General features: G+C 40.5%; 2 protein-coding genes across 3 annotated transcripts in view; both read left to right on the top strand.

The window, feature by feature from the left end:
* col28a2b (collagen, type XXVIII, alpha 2b) overlaps positions 1–6,475 on the top strand; it is a 38,058-nt gene extending 31,583 nt beyond the window's left edge. For both annotated transcript variants that reach the window (XM_058403052.1, XM_058403053.1), the window contains 5 exons: positions 24–581; positions 820–1,412; positions 3,491–3,662; positions 4,105–4,296; positions 4,582–6,475. In XM_058403052.1, coding sequence (XP_058259035.1) covers positions 24–581; positions 820–1,412; positions 3,491–3,662; positions 4,105–4,296; positions 4,582–4,589 — 1,523 coding nt within the window. In that variant the 3' untranslated portion in view covers positions 4,590–6,475. The remainder of the gene's footprint in view (positions 1–23; positions 582–819; positions 1,413–3,490; positions 3,663–4,104; positions 4,297–4,581) is intronic.
* Positions 6,476–8,576: 2,101 nt separating this feature from the next.
* On the top strand, positions 8,577–15,177 carry klhl41b (kelch-like family member 41b). Its single transcript, XM_058402847.1, has 6 exons — positions 8,577–9,781; positions 11,543–11,700; positions 11,924–12,031; positions 12,426–12,611; positions 12,705–12,851; positions 14,428–15,177. The coding sequence occupies exons 1-6, from the start codon at positions 8,684–8,686 to the stop codon at positions 14,537–14,539; spliced, it is 1,809 nt and encodes a 602-aa protein (XP_058258830.1). The 5' UTR covers positions 8,577–8,683; the 3' UTR covers positions 14,540–15,177.
* Positions 15,178–15,970: the final 793 nt, after the last annotated feature.

The following is a 15,970-nucleotide window of genomic DNA, read 5'->3' on the forward strand; positions in this document are numbered from 1 at the left end:
CCTTACAACCACACAACTTTCAGGATGCGGGATTAAATGTAAGGAGCGTCCAATGGAGCTGGTATTTGTGATTGACAGCTCAGAGAGTGTTGGCCCTGAGAACTTTGAGATCGTTAAGGACTTTGTGACGGCTCTGGTAGAGCGAGTGACGGTGGGAAACAGTGCCACACGAGTCGGCCTCGTGCTCTACAGCCTGGAGGCTCGGCTAGAGTTCGATCTCGCCAGATATGCCACGAAGCGTGACGTCAAACATGCCGTACGTAGGATGACGTACATGGGCGAGGGTACATACACAGGCACAGCCATCCGCAAAGCCACTCGTGAGGCCTTCCGCAATGCTCGCTCCGGGGTCGCCAAGGTGATTGTTGTCATCACTGATGGACAGACAGATGAGCGTGACTCTGTTAAGCTGGAGATCGCAGTGCGGGAGGCGCACGCTGCCAATGTTGAGATGTTTGCTTTGGGCATTGTGAATGCCAGTGATCCAGCACAAGCCGAGTTTCTCCGGGAGCTTGATCTCATCGCCTCAGACCCCGATAGTGAACATGTCTTTCAGATAGATGACTTTAATACCCTACCAGGTAATTATTTCCTCACATATATTTTGTTACATTTAACGTAGTACTGGCATTTAGTATAGCAATTATGCATAGCTAAGCCTTAAAATTCTGTCTATTTATATCTTGCACCATTCAATGAAAATGCTAATTTAACATTAGTAATAGCTTAGCACTGTTTTAAACCATTTCTATACACGTCTATAATTGTTTATGACTTCTAATAGAACTAATGTCATACATTTTCATCTTTCTCTCTCAGCGCTGGAATCTAAATTGGTCAGTCAGTTCTGCGAGGATGAGAACGGCGACATCTTTAACCGCATTAATGGCAATGGATATAATAACCATCTCAACCGCAACAATGGTGTCCTGTATGAGTCTGATAACAATGGAAACCGCATCAGCAATGGTGGATATTATAACGGAAACAATGTAGACCCAACACACACCAGGACACACTCTGGAACACATTCTGGTACTTATACACACACTGGGACACACACCGGTATTCACAGTGGGACTCACGCTGGAACTCACAGTGGGACACACACCAGTACTCACAGTGGGACTCACACTGGAACTCACGGTGAGACACACATCGGTACCCACAGTGGAGGACACATCGGAACTCACAGTGCAACACACTCCAGTACCCACAGTGGGGGACACACCGGTGTCCACAATGAGACACACATAGGAACTTTCAGTGGAACACATACTGTTACCCACAGTGGGGGTCACACCAGTACCCACAATGAGACACACACAGGAACTCACAGTGGGACACACACTGTCTTAATCAGTCATGGAGGTGGAAGAGGCGATAGTCTTCCAGTACCTGTCCCTCCAGGGGTGAGTCTCTTTTACATCATTATATCTGTTCAAATGATCATCAGATCACATCAGTTTTCAGCACTAAATACGTTTTTAACATTTTTTTCAAGATGCTTTCATTTTTTCCTTCATTCATTTTCCATCCACTTTTCTGGTGGGGGGTGGCAACAAGCCAAGAAGGACAGCCCAGAAGTCTCTAGCTCCAGTGACAAATTCCAGCACTTCTGAGGGGATCCCCAGATCTTCCCAATCCCTCTGTGGGATATAATCACTCCATTTGGTTCTGGGTCAGCCCTGAGATCTCCGTCCAGTGCATCATGCCTGATACAGTTTTTCCAGGTGCCAACAAAACAGGATTCCTTATAAGATGCCCAAACCACCTCAACTGGCCCTTCTGTACTGGGATGGCTTGTCAAGATCCTCACCCTATGTACCTAGCTACCCAGAAGTCCTAAGGAGGAACCTCTGTACTCATGATGTGATCATTGGTTAGGTTAGGGATACAGACTTACTGAAAGCTTTGTCAACAAACCGAGGACCTATTTCATCACCACCGACTGTTATAGCAACTGCAAAACTGCAGTGCCTGCTGCTTCTCAATCTTACATTCTCTTTTTTAATCACTCATGAATAAGATCCCAAGATACTTACCCTCCTTTTCCAGGGGCAAAATCTATTGCCTCACCTCAAGGGAGCATCCTATTCTTTTCACAAATGAAGTCATGCCCATGGACCTGAAGGTGCTGATTTTTTGTCAGAGGTCCAGTTCAAATAGTGCCAAGAGATCATCTGAATATTAACAGAGACATTACTTCTAGACCTCAATACTGGACATCTCCATTGCTGGCTGCATCCTGGGAGCATTTTTTCCTCCTTAATCTTAGGTTCACCTATCTTCTAGAGAAATATATGTCTTCTTCATGACCCTGCCACAGACTCTTCCTGGAAGTCTTAGGAGTATGATTCACCTGTAATTTGAACACACCTTCTGGTCCCACTTAACCCATTCAAGTTTGATAAGCGCACTGTGTCAGATCTCCATACAACATTGAAGAGGCCTGTTGACCACACATACCAAACCTTGTTTGCTTCTGAATCTATTTTATTCCTGAAGCCTGGTCGCTATAATACCCTCTGGTCCCCCTTTCCCCATTCCAGTTTGATAAGGGCAATGTGTCAGATCTCCATGCAACATTGAAGTGGCTTGTTGACCACACATACCAAATTAAGTTAAGTTGTCTTTATTTGTCACATATACATTACTGCACAGTGAAAATCTTTCATCATAAAATCTTCAATCCCATCCTTGGAGGGTTGGGGTCAGAGCACAGGGTCAGCCATGATATGGCACTGCTGGAGCAGATTGGGTTGGTGGCAGCTCGGCAGTGCTGGGACTTGAACCATGATCTTCCAGGCAATGAACCGAGCCTTAACCACTTGAGCGACCACCACCACATTGTCCACTGCTGAATCTGTTCTACTCTGGAAGTCTGGTCGCTATAAAGGATTCTAACCACATCTACTGAGATACAAACGATATCACAAACATTACATGCTTTTGGCACTGCCTCCTGAAGGATTTGCAGGTCCACTGGGTTAAGAAGTTCCCTAGCAATATCCCTCAACAATATCCCCACTAGAGGTCAAAGTGTTCAACAGAGCTTGCAAAATCTCATTTTCCTGAGGTTCTGCATGTATTTGGAGCCACCTGAAAGCTTTTTTCTACTTCCCCACTTTCCTCCAATGTTTGAGGTTTTTTTTGCTACTTCTTTTTGCCTTAACTGAAGATCCTTTCTTGGGTTGATGTGTTTAGCAAACTAGTTGGTGTTTTTTTTGTATTTTTTTTCTATAATGCTTGGTCATGGTTTAGTATGTTTATTGTAATTCTAGTTCATGATCTGTTTGATCAGTTGATCTATTTATCAGAGCAATAGTTCATATTTTAAGTTACAAGTGAGCTGTACTTTCAAGCATTTTAGTCAGATATTCTAGTGGAATTAAATCATATGCAGCAAGCTAAACTAAACAGCCCTATATGTCAAAAATATGACAGGCCACTTGGACTCATTTTGAATGGAATTTATCTCTGTAATCAGGTACCACACACCACAGATATCCATACAGATGGCAGCAAAGAGCACAGCAATAGGGGAGATGTTCCATCGTACAACAGACCATCTACACACGGCAGACCTTCATCATCAACCGTAATCACATCGTCCACTTCGGTGCATTACATTCCTGCCCCACGACCTCCTTTACCTAAAGGTAAACACACACACTCAAACGCACCCTTCTATAGTGTTACTCAGCAATTAACTGGACAACAAGTAAGAAATCTAACACTTGGGGCCATAATGTTACAGCAAAGTAAGCAATGACAGGGTGACAGCATTTCCCAGCATGTTTTATTCCTCTTATACTACCATAATTTATTTAGTTATAAAGGATTTATTTAGTTATAAAGAATGATTACCTTTAATTTTGTAGAAACTTATTATTATCAATTACTTTATAGCAGCTATAAATTAATTGGAAAGAATATCAGCCTCTCTAATAAGATAAAAAGCCACTTGATGTTACCGAGAAATCTGAATATTTTTCCTTTAAAGTATGAGGAAATGAGGAACATGGCTTGGCTGATTTGCTTTCACATTTTTTTTTGGTTGCTTTATGTAATAACGTGGTGTGCGTTTGGGTTCATCAACAGAAATCGTGCCCCTGGATCCGCTCTGTGAGCTGGTCCTGGATCAGGGTTCGTGTCGTGATTACAGCATACGCTGGTACTACGACCGCACCGCTAACGCATGTGCGCAGTTCTGGTATGGAGGTTGTCATGGCAACCGCAACCGATTCGATACCGAGGACGAGTGCAAGAAGACCTGTGTGGTGCCACGAATAGGTACACACACACACACACATTATGAATTGCCCTACGATTGGTTTTTACTATTAGACCAGTGATTCATAAAAATTCTAGTCAACTTTTCCCTCGCTAAAGCGACAGCTGTTTCAGGCCATCCCTATTTTTAGCCAATGAATGCGCAAAATAATAAATCTGTGTATCACATTACACTATTTAAGGACAGAACAATTCTTAAAATGCACTCACCTGGTGGCTCGGATGGAGCCTGCGAATTTTTATTGACATTTTATCAATGATCATCTCTGTCATTTTTTCCCCCAGGAGGATGAGGATCATCGAGGATGCTGATAACGTGACTGCTATTAACTGTTAAAATATCTTCTATACCTCATCAGTCAATCTACCTGAGAGATGTGCATGTAAATGGCTTCAACGCGTTTCTTTATTCACAGTGTTAACATTCATCAGCTCCTCAGCAGTGTTGTGTTGTGTAAATACTTTATATCCTTATATATGTACTGGAATAAACAGCAGGATTTTAGAGCAGCACCTGAAAACAGAGACCAGGGGCAAAGCTAAATATCTGAGTGAACCATCAGAACTGTGTTTACTGCGTCAAACGCCAATTTCTAGTCTTGTTTTTAAATTCTCAATTCTGATTGGTCAAAAGCTGTTGATTCATTTTCTCTAACAGGTTCATATTAATGTGCTTGTTATGATACATTCCTATTTTATTTCTATTTTAGCAACTTGTAATACAGGGACTTTATATATGTTCAGGTAAAATCAGTTTTTAAAAAAAACTTAGAATTGTTGAGAGTTTTCTGTGAGGAGATGGTTATTTAGTTGTAGTTTTTGTGTTTGGAATTCTGCCCTCTGATTGGACGAGACGTCTGTCACTCAGGATCTACAGGAAGTAGCTGCAGCAGTAAAAAGTGTATTGGTGTGTGTATGAATACAGCTCTGCTCTTATAGCGCTCCTTACATCCTTTCATCTGGAATAGTTTTAGTCTTCCAAACAAAGGTGTGTTTTTAGAGATTGCAAACTTGCCATGATACGCTATGAGTATATCCAAGAACACGCCATATGAGCGTCCTTCCTCAGAGTAGCGCTGAATGAAGTCCATTTTCTCCTTGCTTGCCAGTGGAAATTTACAAGAAATGTAAATGTACAAGAAATAAAGTTACACAATACCCTACTTCTTTTATATCCTGAGTGACAGAGGTCTCATCCAATCAGCGGTAAGAATTCCATTCGCAAACTATACCTACCTTTTCCGCTTTGTCAAACTGAACAAATGTTTTCTTACTGAAACTCAGAAACTCAAAGCTGAAAGAAAATCAAAGTTTACAAATCAGAATTCTGACTTCAGCTCATAAATACGATCTTTCCGACATGATTTGAGTTGCCATACTTATCTATCTTTCAGCCAGAACAGACCCTGATTTCCATCACGTGATCTATTCAATTCAATTTTATTTGTATAGAGCTTTTAACAATGGACATTGTCTCAAAGCAGCTTTACAGAACATAAGACATATAGTACTAAACGTTCAAGATTAATATTAGACTTGAATTTATTTGTATTTATCCCTAATGAGCAAGCCTGAGGTGACTGTGGCGAGGAAAAACTGCCTGAGATGATAAGAGGAAGAAACCTCGAGAGACGCAAAAGGGAACCTCATCCTCATTTGGGTGACACCAGAGAGTGTGATTATAAATGATTATAAACACCAGAGAGTGTGATTATGAAGAATGTCCTTTAGTCACATAAAGTCAGTTGGAGTTGTGTATCCAGGAGCTCCTGAGCAACTCATAAATGATCTCAACACCTGAGTTCATTATAGATTTAACACCAACTTCTCCATGCAGAAGCCTTCAGCCGCTCAATGATGGAGATGAATATTATTTTGTGTATTGATTAGGAGTTTGTTATTCTCAAACCCCACATGGAGTTGGCATCTTCTCTTCAAATGTCCGATCTAACTGAATGAAATTGGCTTAGTACTTGATAACTGACTTTTTGCTTTACAGGGATATTTATACGTCTTTCTCTTCGTAATGCCTTATGTCCTGTGTGTTACGATCATCAGAACAGCTGTGAACAAGCAGTGTTTGATTATTAACAAGGATATAAAGATTTTGTTATTTGTCTGTAGACTTGTTTGTATTAATCTAGCTTTAATGCCTGAATATTTTGTAATAAAAAGGTTTACATACAATCTTTATCCTGTTCTTTGGATCTGAAGTCTATCACAGGTGAAAACACACACCGGTCTAAAAAAACAACAGCTCTCTTTAACCCTGCTTTTGCCTAGCAGTTTATTTTTCAGTACCAACGAGACCCAATAGGACCTACATTAGATTCAGATTTAGAATCAGTTAAAATAATTCATTAATCAGTGTGTAATTGGGATGTTTGATATACATGCTACGCGCTAGTCTATCATAATTGGTAGATTAGCAAAGCAGGCTAACTCTACTAGCTATGCACACTAACCAGAGCTGCCAAAGATCACTGGTACTTCTTTCCAAGCTTTATATTTTCTTTAAGAAAATATAATGATTCTGTATATATTTAACAAGACGTTGTGTGTGAGAGACTAAACTGATAAGTTTCCTTACGTTTGTACGCATTAGACAGTAGAAGTTGTGGTATGGATGAACATCGCTGCTACGTTGTGTGCACTTAGGCTAAGTAAGCATATAATCATATAGAAAATGATTTATATATGTCACGCATCTCTAGTCTTTTAAACCAAGTGTCATTATCTGAGTTGTGTATGTATGTGAGAGTCCTCAAACCCCCCTTCTGTCTTGGAGCAGCTTCGGTTACACACACACACCCCCCCCACACACACACACAAACACACACTTACACACACACATTCTCACACACTCACACTTGTCTTACTGCCCTTGTAAGGCCCTTCCACTGACATACTTTTCAACCCTCTACCCATTAACACTCTCCCTACACCTAAATCTCACCCTAACCTTAACCTCAACACATTATACAGGAAAATCCTCATGAGAGTTCCTCATGTGGACCAGCCAAAAGTCAACCAGCTAGATATTCCTAACCTTTGGTCCCCACAAAGATAGAAAAATATGTCCACCCACATACTCCTGCAGCTTCCTGTGATGAGGTCTGTGTTAATTTTAGTTCTGTCTCTAGCGTTACATGTGGTCCTCCCATTCTAAGAACAATCTGTAGGCCATTAATACAATCTTGACTCACAGACTGGGGTTCAAGACACAAGCTATTAAAAACGCATTTTAACACAAATGCTAAAATTTCCTTTCCATTTAATTCACGTTAATTAATATTACTGTAGTTAACTGTCATTATTAACCAGAAGTTTACATTTATATTCATTGTTTATATAAGACAGTTGACAAATTAAAGGGAAAAAATCCCTGTGTATCTGTTATGATAAGGGGTCATTTATTTTTGTTCCAGCCATGGACTGGTTCCACTTAAAACTTCCCCTTAGACTGAAGCATCACTATAAATCACAACACCGTTAATTCCTGAGTTTATCCTGTAATGAACTATTTTTTTAAACCCTAATGGGCGTGGTCTCATAAAGGATGATCCAGCCCCCCACCACATTGCATGAGTACTCACTGAATGGGTTTGATGAGGATGAATGTGACGTACATCAGATATTATGCCCATCTCATTCATGAAATTTCGCCCCAATTAACCTCCTTTTTCTGTGAGAGCTCTGCGTCAAAACACCAAATGAGGTAACATCAACAGTGTTCCAGGGTTCTCACTCATCACCTGTTGCTATCATTATCTTCATCATGTCATGGCTATCTATTGGAATAAAACTTCACGAGAAAGGAATCAGTAAAGAACTCATAATATCTATAAGGAAGCTCTAAAATCGATCTTGAGAGTATAATTTAAAGTTCAGGACATTAAGTGGAGCTGTAAGTATCCCGTGGCGTTGCAGCTGAAAGCTGTCACCTGTCGCAACAGCTGTGTCTCATCACTGTCACTCTGACTGAGACGTGTTAGCATTCACGCGCACACACACACACACACAAATAAAATGGACATTTAATCCAAAAAAATGCTTACAAAACCATCATTCCTACTCGTACAGTATCGCTGAAGGAATAGAGCTCGACTCATTGTGTGTTGGATCCCTGGGAATCTCTATGCAGCCTGTTTTAAGGTGACAGCTGCAGTTCAGAGGTGCCGTCACATTTGGCTGAAGGGGGTAGTGAAGGGGGTAGAACAGAGGGAGGGTGCAGGTTAAATTTAGAACCAGCAGATTAAATAACAGCCTCTTCAGACCGGCAAGCTTTTCGCCACTCTGTCCTTTTCCGGTCGGGACAGCGTGGCAAGCAGGAGTGCAGCCACCTTCTCCTCGTCTTTTCTCCTTTTCCTCATTGTCCTCTGTGAGAATGGATCCCAAAGCCCTGCAGGAAGAGCTGCGTCTCTTCCAGAGCACTCTGCTCCAGGACGGCTTGAAGGAGCTCCTGAACGAGAACAAGTTTGTGGATTGTACTCTGAAGGTAGGCGACCGCTGCTTCCCATGCCACCGCCTCATTCTGGCCGCATGCAGCCCTTATTTCAGGGACATCTTCTTCTCTGAGGATGGCAAGGTCAAAGAAGACCTCAAAGAGGTGGCCTTGGATGACGTGGACCCCAACATCCTGGACATGATCATCAAGTACCTTTACTCAGCCGAGATTGATCTCACAGACGGGAACGTTCAGGAGATTTTTGCACTTGCTAACCGGTTCCAGATCCCGTCCGTGTTCACAGTGTGTGTAAACTACCTCCAGAAGAAGCTCTCCGTGTCTAACTGCCTCGCCATCTTCAGACTCGGACTTGTCCTCAATGTACCGAGGTTAGCCATAACTGCCCGCGACTACAGTGCCGACCGCTTCGAGAGCCTCGCCAGTGAGGAGGAATTCCTTCAGCTGGCACCACATGAGCTCTTCGCCTTGATCGGCGCTGATGTCCTGAACGTGGAGAAGGAAGAAATGGTGTTCGAAGCGCTCATGAAATGGGTGCGCAGTGACAAGGAGAAGCGAGTTAAGTCCCTGGGGGATGCGTTCGAGTGTATCCGTTTCCGTCTAATATCTGAAAAGTACTTCAAGGAGAAGGTGGAAACCGATGACATCATCAAGGGCAATCCCGAGCTCCAGACGAAACTTCAAGTCATCAGAGACGCCTTCAAGGGAAAGCTGCCCAAGGGAAAAAAGAAGGAGAAGAAGGAAGGAGAAGAGGAGGATGAGGAAGAGCTCCTGCCAGGTTACCTGAATGATAATCAGAGACTGGGGATGTATAGACGCAATCTGATCCTCATGGTCAACGATACAGCGGCTGTAGCGTACGACGTCGCAGAGAACGAGTGTTTCCTCGCTGCGATGGCTGAGCAAGTGCCAAAAAACCATGTGAGCATCTGCACCAAGAGAAATGAGCTCTACGTCATCGGCGGCCTGTTTGTTGATGAGGACAACAAAGAGAATCCTCTTCAGTGCTACTTCTATCAGGTAGTAAATACATCCATTAACAGTTTATAGGATTCAGCTCTTGCTCTGATTTACACAGTTACAACTAGCTAGCTAACATTAGCCACTAGTTTCACATAGTTACTGAATGGTAGACTAATATTAGCTGCAAATTACCTGAGGCGACCTTTTACAACCTTCTCATTATCGATCTTAGCTAACACTATTTAACTATTTATCACTAGCTATTTTAATGAAAGTGCAGCTAATAAAAAGTCCCAATTAGCTATCTTAACTAACATTAACTATTAGCTAGCTAGCTATTTTTGGGTGGGTAACCTACTTTAACCTCAATCTAACATAGCCTTTTAAGTAAACAAAACCAACCACAATTCCAACTAATATAATCTAGCCAGCTAGCTAGCTAAGCTATAGGTAGCTAATTAACATTAATAACTACCTAACTCAATTAGCTTAGCACCACTTGTTTAAAAGACAGTGTAGCTAAGTGTCATTGGAGTTACAGAATAATATGATACACAGGAAACAAGGAAAAGGTTCAGTTATTAAAGCTAAAATGAATGATTTGTGAAGCGAACAGAATCTTCAGGAGTGTTATTATGTTGTCCGGAATATTCTACCTTTCTATTCCTAGCACGTTAGCAAAAGCCTTGATTGTGTAGGGTTGTAGTGGGCCTTTTTCATTCCGCTAATAACTAAATAGTATAAAATAAATAATATAAAGTTCTGTTTTAAAGTTATAGCGAATGTGTATACGCCAATGAACCAGACTACCATAATCAAACCTAGCTTTATATTAATTAATAACACCTTAAACTCTCCTGGACTGTTTGTTTCTCTTTAACTCTTTTCGTGATCAGTTTTGAAACCTAGCCATATTCTTTTCTTCTGTCCCACGTCATCACACACACATCTACAGCCAGAAAGTATTAGGATTTGTCCTGCTGCTAATAATACTGATGCTCATGGAAGATCTATAGAGCCATGGTTATTAAATGACACTATTAAAGGGCACTATTAAAGATAAACCATAGGTCCAGTAATCTTGGTGTAACAAAATTATATCTGAAAATTTATAGCACTCAGTGATCTAGCTTGAATATACAGTAAGTAGTGCAGCACTGAAAAAGCAGTCAGCTAATAATAATGTTCAAAAGGGATTCTCCATGACCAGAATAGGACTGCTTTATTAACAGCATATAACATTCTCCAAGGGGAATGATTCAATAGATAGATAGATAGATAGATAGATAGATAGATAGATAGATAGATAGATAGAAAAATAAAATAAAATAAAATAAAATAAAATAAAATAAAATAAAATAAAATAAAATAAAATAAAATAAAATAAAATAAAATAAAATAAAATAAAATATTGATTTTGTTAAAATTTTGTTTCAATTATAAGAGTGGTTTAATATAAAACAGTTCATCGCTCTACAGGAGTTCTACACAGAACTATTTTTAGGGGGAAAAGTTCTGGTTTTTTTTTCTAAAGAGCGCAGTCAATTAATAGTTCCATTTTTTTTAAGCGATCAACACGTTAAAGGCTGCGTTTATACAACACTTAGTTTATATACCAGTGAAAAATAATCTACATTATTACTGCAGTCTAATTTGGATTATTATAGAGAACTAGTGAATAAAAGGGGAAACATTTTGGCCTGAATATGTTAAAAGATATCCTCCTAAGTGAAAGACTCTACCTTCTTTCTTTCTTTAACGCTGTTTATCCTAAACTCTATAATAAGATGATTATCATGGCTTGTGTTTATTTTGTAGCTGGATGCGCTTTCATCTGATTGGATGGCGCTGCCCCCCATGCCGAGTCCACGCTGTCTCTTCGGTTTAGGGGAAAGTGAAAATCTGGTTTTTGCGATTGCAGGAAAAGATCTGCAGACCAACGAGTCCCTCGACTCAGTCATGTGTTACGACACTGAGTGAGTTTCTCAGCTTTACTCTTCCTATATAAGATAGATAGATAGATAGATAGATAGATAGATAGATAGATAGATAGATAGATAGATAGATAGATAGATAGATAGATAGATAGATAGATGATAAAATATACAGACTGACAGAAAAATAAACAGACAGATAGCTAAAGAGACAGACAGAAAGATGTGACAAGGCAAAGTCAATGACACTGGTCTCTCTTCACAGGAAGATGAAATGGAGCGAGACGAAGAAACTTCCTCTGCGCATCCACGGCCACTCAGTAGTCTCACACAAAGGTCTGGTCTACTGCATCGGAGGCAAGACAGATGACAAGTGAGTGTGTGTGTGTGTGTGTGTGTGTGAGAAAGAGAGAGAGAGAGAGAGTTCAGCTTTGTCACATAACTGAAAAGTTATGCAGAAACAGCTTCACCCCAAAGCTCTGACACTGACCGAGTCTTCTTTCACAACTTTCAAATAAACACCTTTTTCTAAAATCTTCCACATATCACACTACTTTTTTACGACGTCTGTGATGAAGTGTAGCATTCGGTTCCTGGGCAAGCTGTTACTATGGAAACGCTAACTTCTTCATTATCATGCTACATACCGTTAAGTTTCCTTGCATTCAGATATGTTCAACAGCAAATGAACCACTAGACTGATTGTAAGACCACAGTAATGTAGTGTGTAACGATGATGTCACATCCTGTCTCTCTCTATCTTTCAGTAAAGCCATAAACAAGATGTTTGTGTATAACCACAAGCAGTCTGAATGGAGAGAGCTCGCGGGTATGAAGACCCCCAGAGCTATGTTTGGTGCCGTGCTGCATAACGGCAAAATTATCACCAGCGGAGGCATTAACGAGGAGGGACTGACCGCCACCTCGGAGATCTACGACTTTACCACTAACAAGTACACAAGACTCAATTGATTCAATTTATATATTGATAAATTGATTGAGAAAGCATTAAAAGGTTCTTTTTTTTTTTTTTTTTTTTTTTTTAGATGGGACACATTCGCTGACTTCCCACAGGAACGCAGCTCTGTGAACCTGATGAGCAGCGGTGGGATTCTCTACGCCGTCGGAGGCTTCGCCATCGTAGAGCTGGAGAACAAAGAAGTTGGGCCTTCTGAGATGACCGATGTTTGGCAGTAAGTGATGTTGGAGTTGTTCTGAAAGGCTACTGGGATTAAAATGGCGGGATTAATTCTGTCAGACTGGACCACTTTAGGAAATAAGTCTAAATGGGTTTCTCTCTTTCTTACACACACACACACACACAAATACAAAGATCAGGCATAACATTATGAGCACTGACAGGTGAAGTGAATAACTCTGATGATCTCCTGATCATGGCACCTGTTACTGGGTGGGATATATTAGGCAGCAAGTCAACATTTTGTCCTCAAAGTTGATGTGATGTCAAATCACATCAACCAAAAGTGGTCCAAGGAAGGAACAGTGGTGAACCAGAGACAGGGTCATGGGCGGTCAAGGCTCATTCATGGACGTAGGGAGCGAAGGCTGGCCCGTGTGATCCGATCCAACAGACGAGCTACTGTTGCTCAAATTACTGAAGAAGTTAATGCTGGTTCTGATAGAAAGGTGTCAGAATACACAGTGCATGATAGGTAACTGCTGTTTTTGGGACCGACACAATATTAGGTGGTGATAATGTTATGCCTGGTCGGTATATGCACTTAATCATATCTAACGTGACACTTTTGCTTGATTTTAGGTTTGTTTTAGTAGTTCTCCACTTGTTTTGGGAATGAAGTGGTCCATTTTGAAATCCTGGTTAAGGAATCTGTTCCCAGTTGACATCAAGTGCCAGTAAACAGTAAATAAACCAGCATTAGGAAATGAGGTTGTGAAAAATCTAATATAGCAGCTCTACATGACAATGTGGTCATTTCAAGATTAACCCAGACTGAAACCTTAATGTTGTGACAGCTTGAATACCTCACTTTAAGAGGAAATGTTTGAATTGTTTAAAATTAGTGTGGATCAGAGCAAAAATGTTTCCTCCTGTTTTTATCGTGTCCATGTTGATGATTGAGCATATTTGTCATGTCTCACTCCACAGTGGAGGTTAATATGAAGCTCATATGAAAGTAGACACTCAGGACTTTAAGAATTTGTAGTGTTTCAGAAGGATTTCTGTTTATAAGCTACTAGGGGTGATATTCTTAGAAAAGCTCCAATAAAACCAAAAACGGTTCATTTTTTTTCCAACGGAAATGTTTGTATCTCCAGAGTAAATGTTGAGATCAAACCCATTCCTGCTCTCTGAGATGTTCTCCAAGCGCTTGTTCATCTAAAAAGCAGCTCAGATTTCATCTTCAACCAGGAAAATTCTGTGTACGGTTCTCCAACAGAGGGAAAAACACACGTCTAAAACACACTGAAAGCCAACAGACTCGTTTTAGATCAGACTCTCAGACACAACATCATTTATTTCTTTACACTGATTGAAAATCTCTCACAAATCCATTTCTCTTCCACTGGCAGAGTTGAACTTCAGTGAACTAGTAAAAAAATAAATAAAAACTTCTGGCTAACCCCTTAGGATAAGAAACCGGATGCAACCATTAAAACTCTGAATGAGGTTTAGGGATGAGAGCGTTTTCCAAACAGCACTGAAATCTAGTGTATCTGTATTAAATCCTTATTTTGTGTGTGTGTGTGTGTGTGTGTGTGTGTGTGTGTGTGTGTGTGTGCGTTCAGATACGAGGAGGACAAAAAGCAGTGGAGTGGCATGTTAAGAGAGATGCGCTACGCATCCGGAGCCTCGTGTGTAGCGATGCGCCTCAACGTTGCCAGGATGCCCAAACTCTAAACACAGCCTCTTTTCTCAAGTGTCACTTCCTGTTCCGATGCCCTTCGACCCCAGAGCCCAACTCTGTGCATGGGGTTGAAGGGCATCTTCATGATTATTCAGTTACTCAAGAAGAAACAAAAGAGTTGTGTGTGTTTACTTCTGTTTGACCGTGGCTTTGTCTCAAATCGCATACTTTTCTTGTGAGCATTGTGAAAGAATCTCAGTGAGATCTAGTGCGCTACGCTGTTAATACCGAGATGATGTGTTAGAAGTGCAGGGAAACTGTAAACTTCCCACACTCATGACTCCTACTTTATGTAGCAGTGGGAGGGGAGTCTTCTTGAAAAGTTCAATGCTGACAATACAAATTAGTCCAGAAAAGCTTTATAGCAATGATTTTGGAGAGTAAAATAGACCTTTAGTTGCAGTGGATGATGTGACATTAGTGTACCAGACATCCAGGCACTAGGTCGTCCAAAGTACACAATCTGAGACAGAGCCCGTGCCTGAGTTTAGGATAAATGTAGAATATTCAGCTTTATAATACTTCATTCAGAGCTTTTTTAATTAATAATAAAGACATGGCCAGGTTCTACAGCTTTCTTCTTCTTCTTCTTTTTTTTGTAAATTGAACAAATAAAGATTTTTAAAACACATGTCTGGTGTCTGGTGAGATTATACTGTTGTTTTAACACTACAAACAAGACATGTTTTATTTTTTTTTAATTCAAATGCTTAGAACAACAATACAGAAAGGTATTCAAATTCAGAGAAATACAAATCAAGACTGAGATTACACTCAATTATCATATTACACTCTATACAACATACCACATAAGATGATGATGATATAAATTAAATTAAATTAATGGGGGAAAAAACATACAAAGAAAAAGTAGGGGAGTAGGAGGCTTTTACTTTATAAAACCAAAATAAATTGAACAAATAAATAAAATACTAAATCCTCTAGTAACGAATACAAATATCTTATATATATATATATATACACTATATTGCCAAAAGTATTCGCTCACCCATCCAAATAATCAGAATCAGGTGTTCCAATCACTTCCATGGCCACAGGTGTATAAAATCAAGCACCTAGGCATGCAGACTGTTTTTACAAACATTTGTGAAAGAATGGGTCGCTCTCAGGAGCTCAGTGAATTCCAGCGTGGAACTGTGATAGGATGCCACCTGTGCAACAAATCCAGTCGTGAAATTTCCTCGCTCCTAAATATTCCACAGTCAACTGTCAGCTGTTTTATAAGAACGTGGAAGTGTTTGGGAACGACAGCAACTCAGCCACGAAGTGGTAGGCCACGTAAACTGACGGAGCGGGGTCAGCGGATGCTGAGGCGCATAGTGCGAAGAGGTCGCCAACTTTCTGCAGAGTCAATCGCTACAGACCTCCAAACTTCATGTGGCCTTCAGATTAGCTCAAGAACA

Source organism: Hemibagrus wyckioides, linkage group LG11 (genome assembly GCF_019097595.1).
Source record: "Hemibagrus wyckioides isolate EC202008001 linkage group LG11, SWU_Hwy_1.0, whole genome shotgun sequence".
Lineage (NCBI taxonomy): Eukaryota > Metazoa > Chordata > Actinopteri > Siluriformes > Bagridae > Hemibagrus > Hemibagrus wyckioides.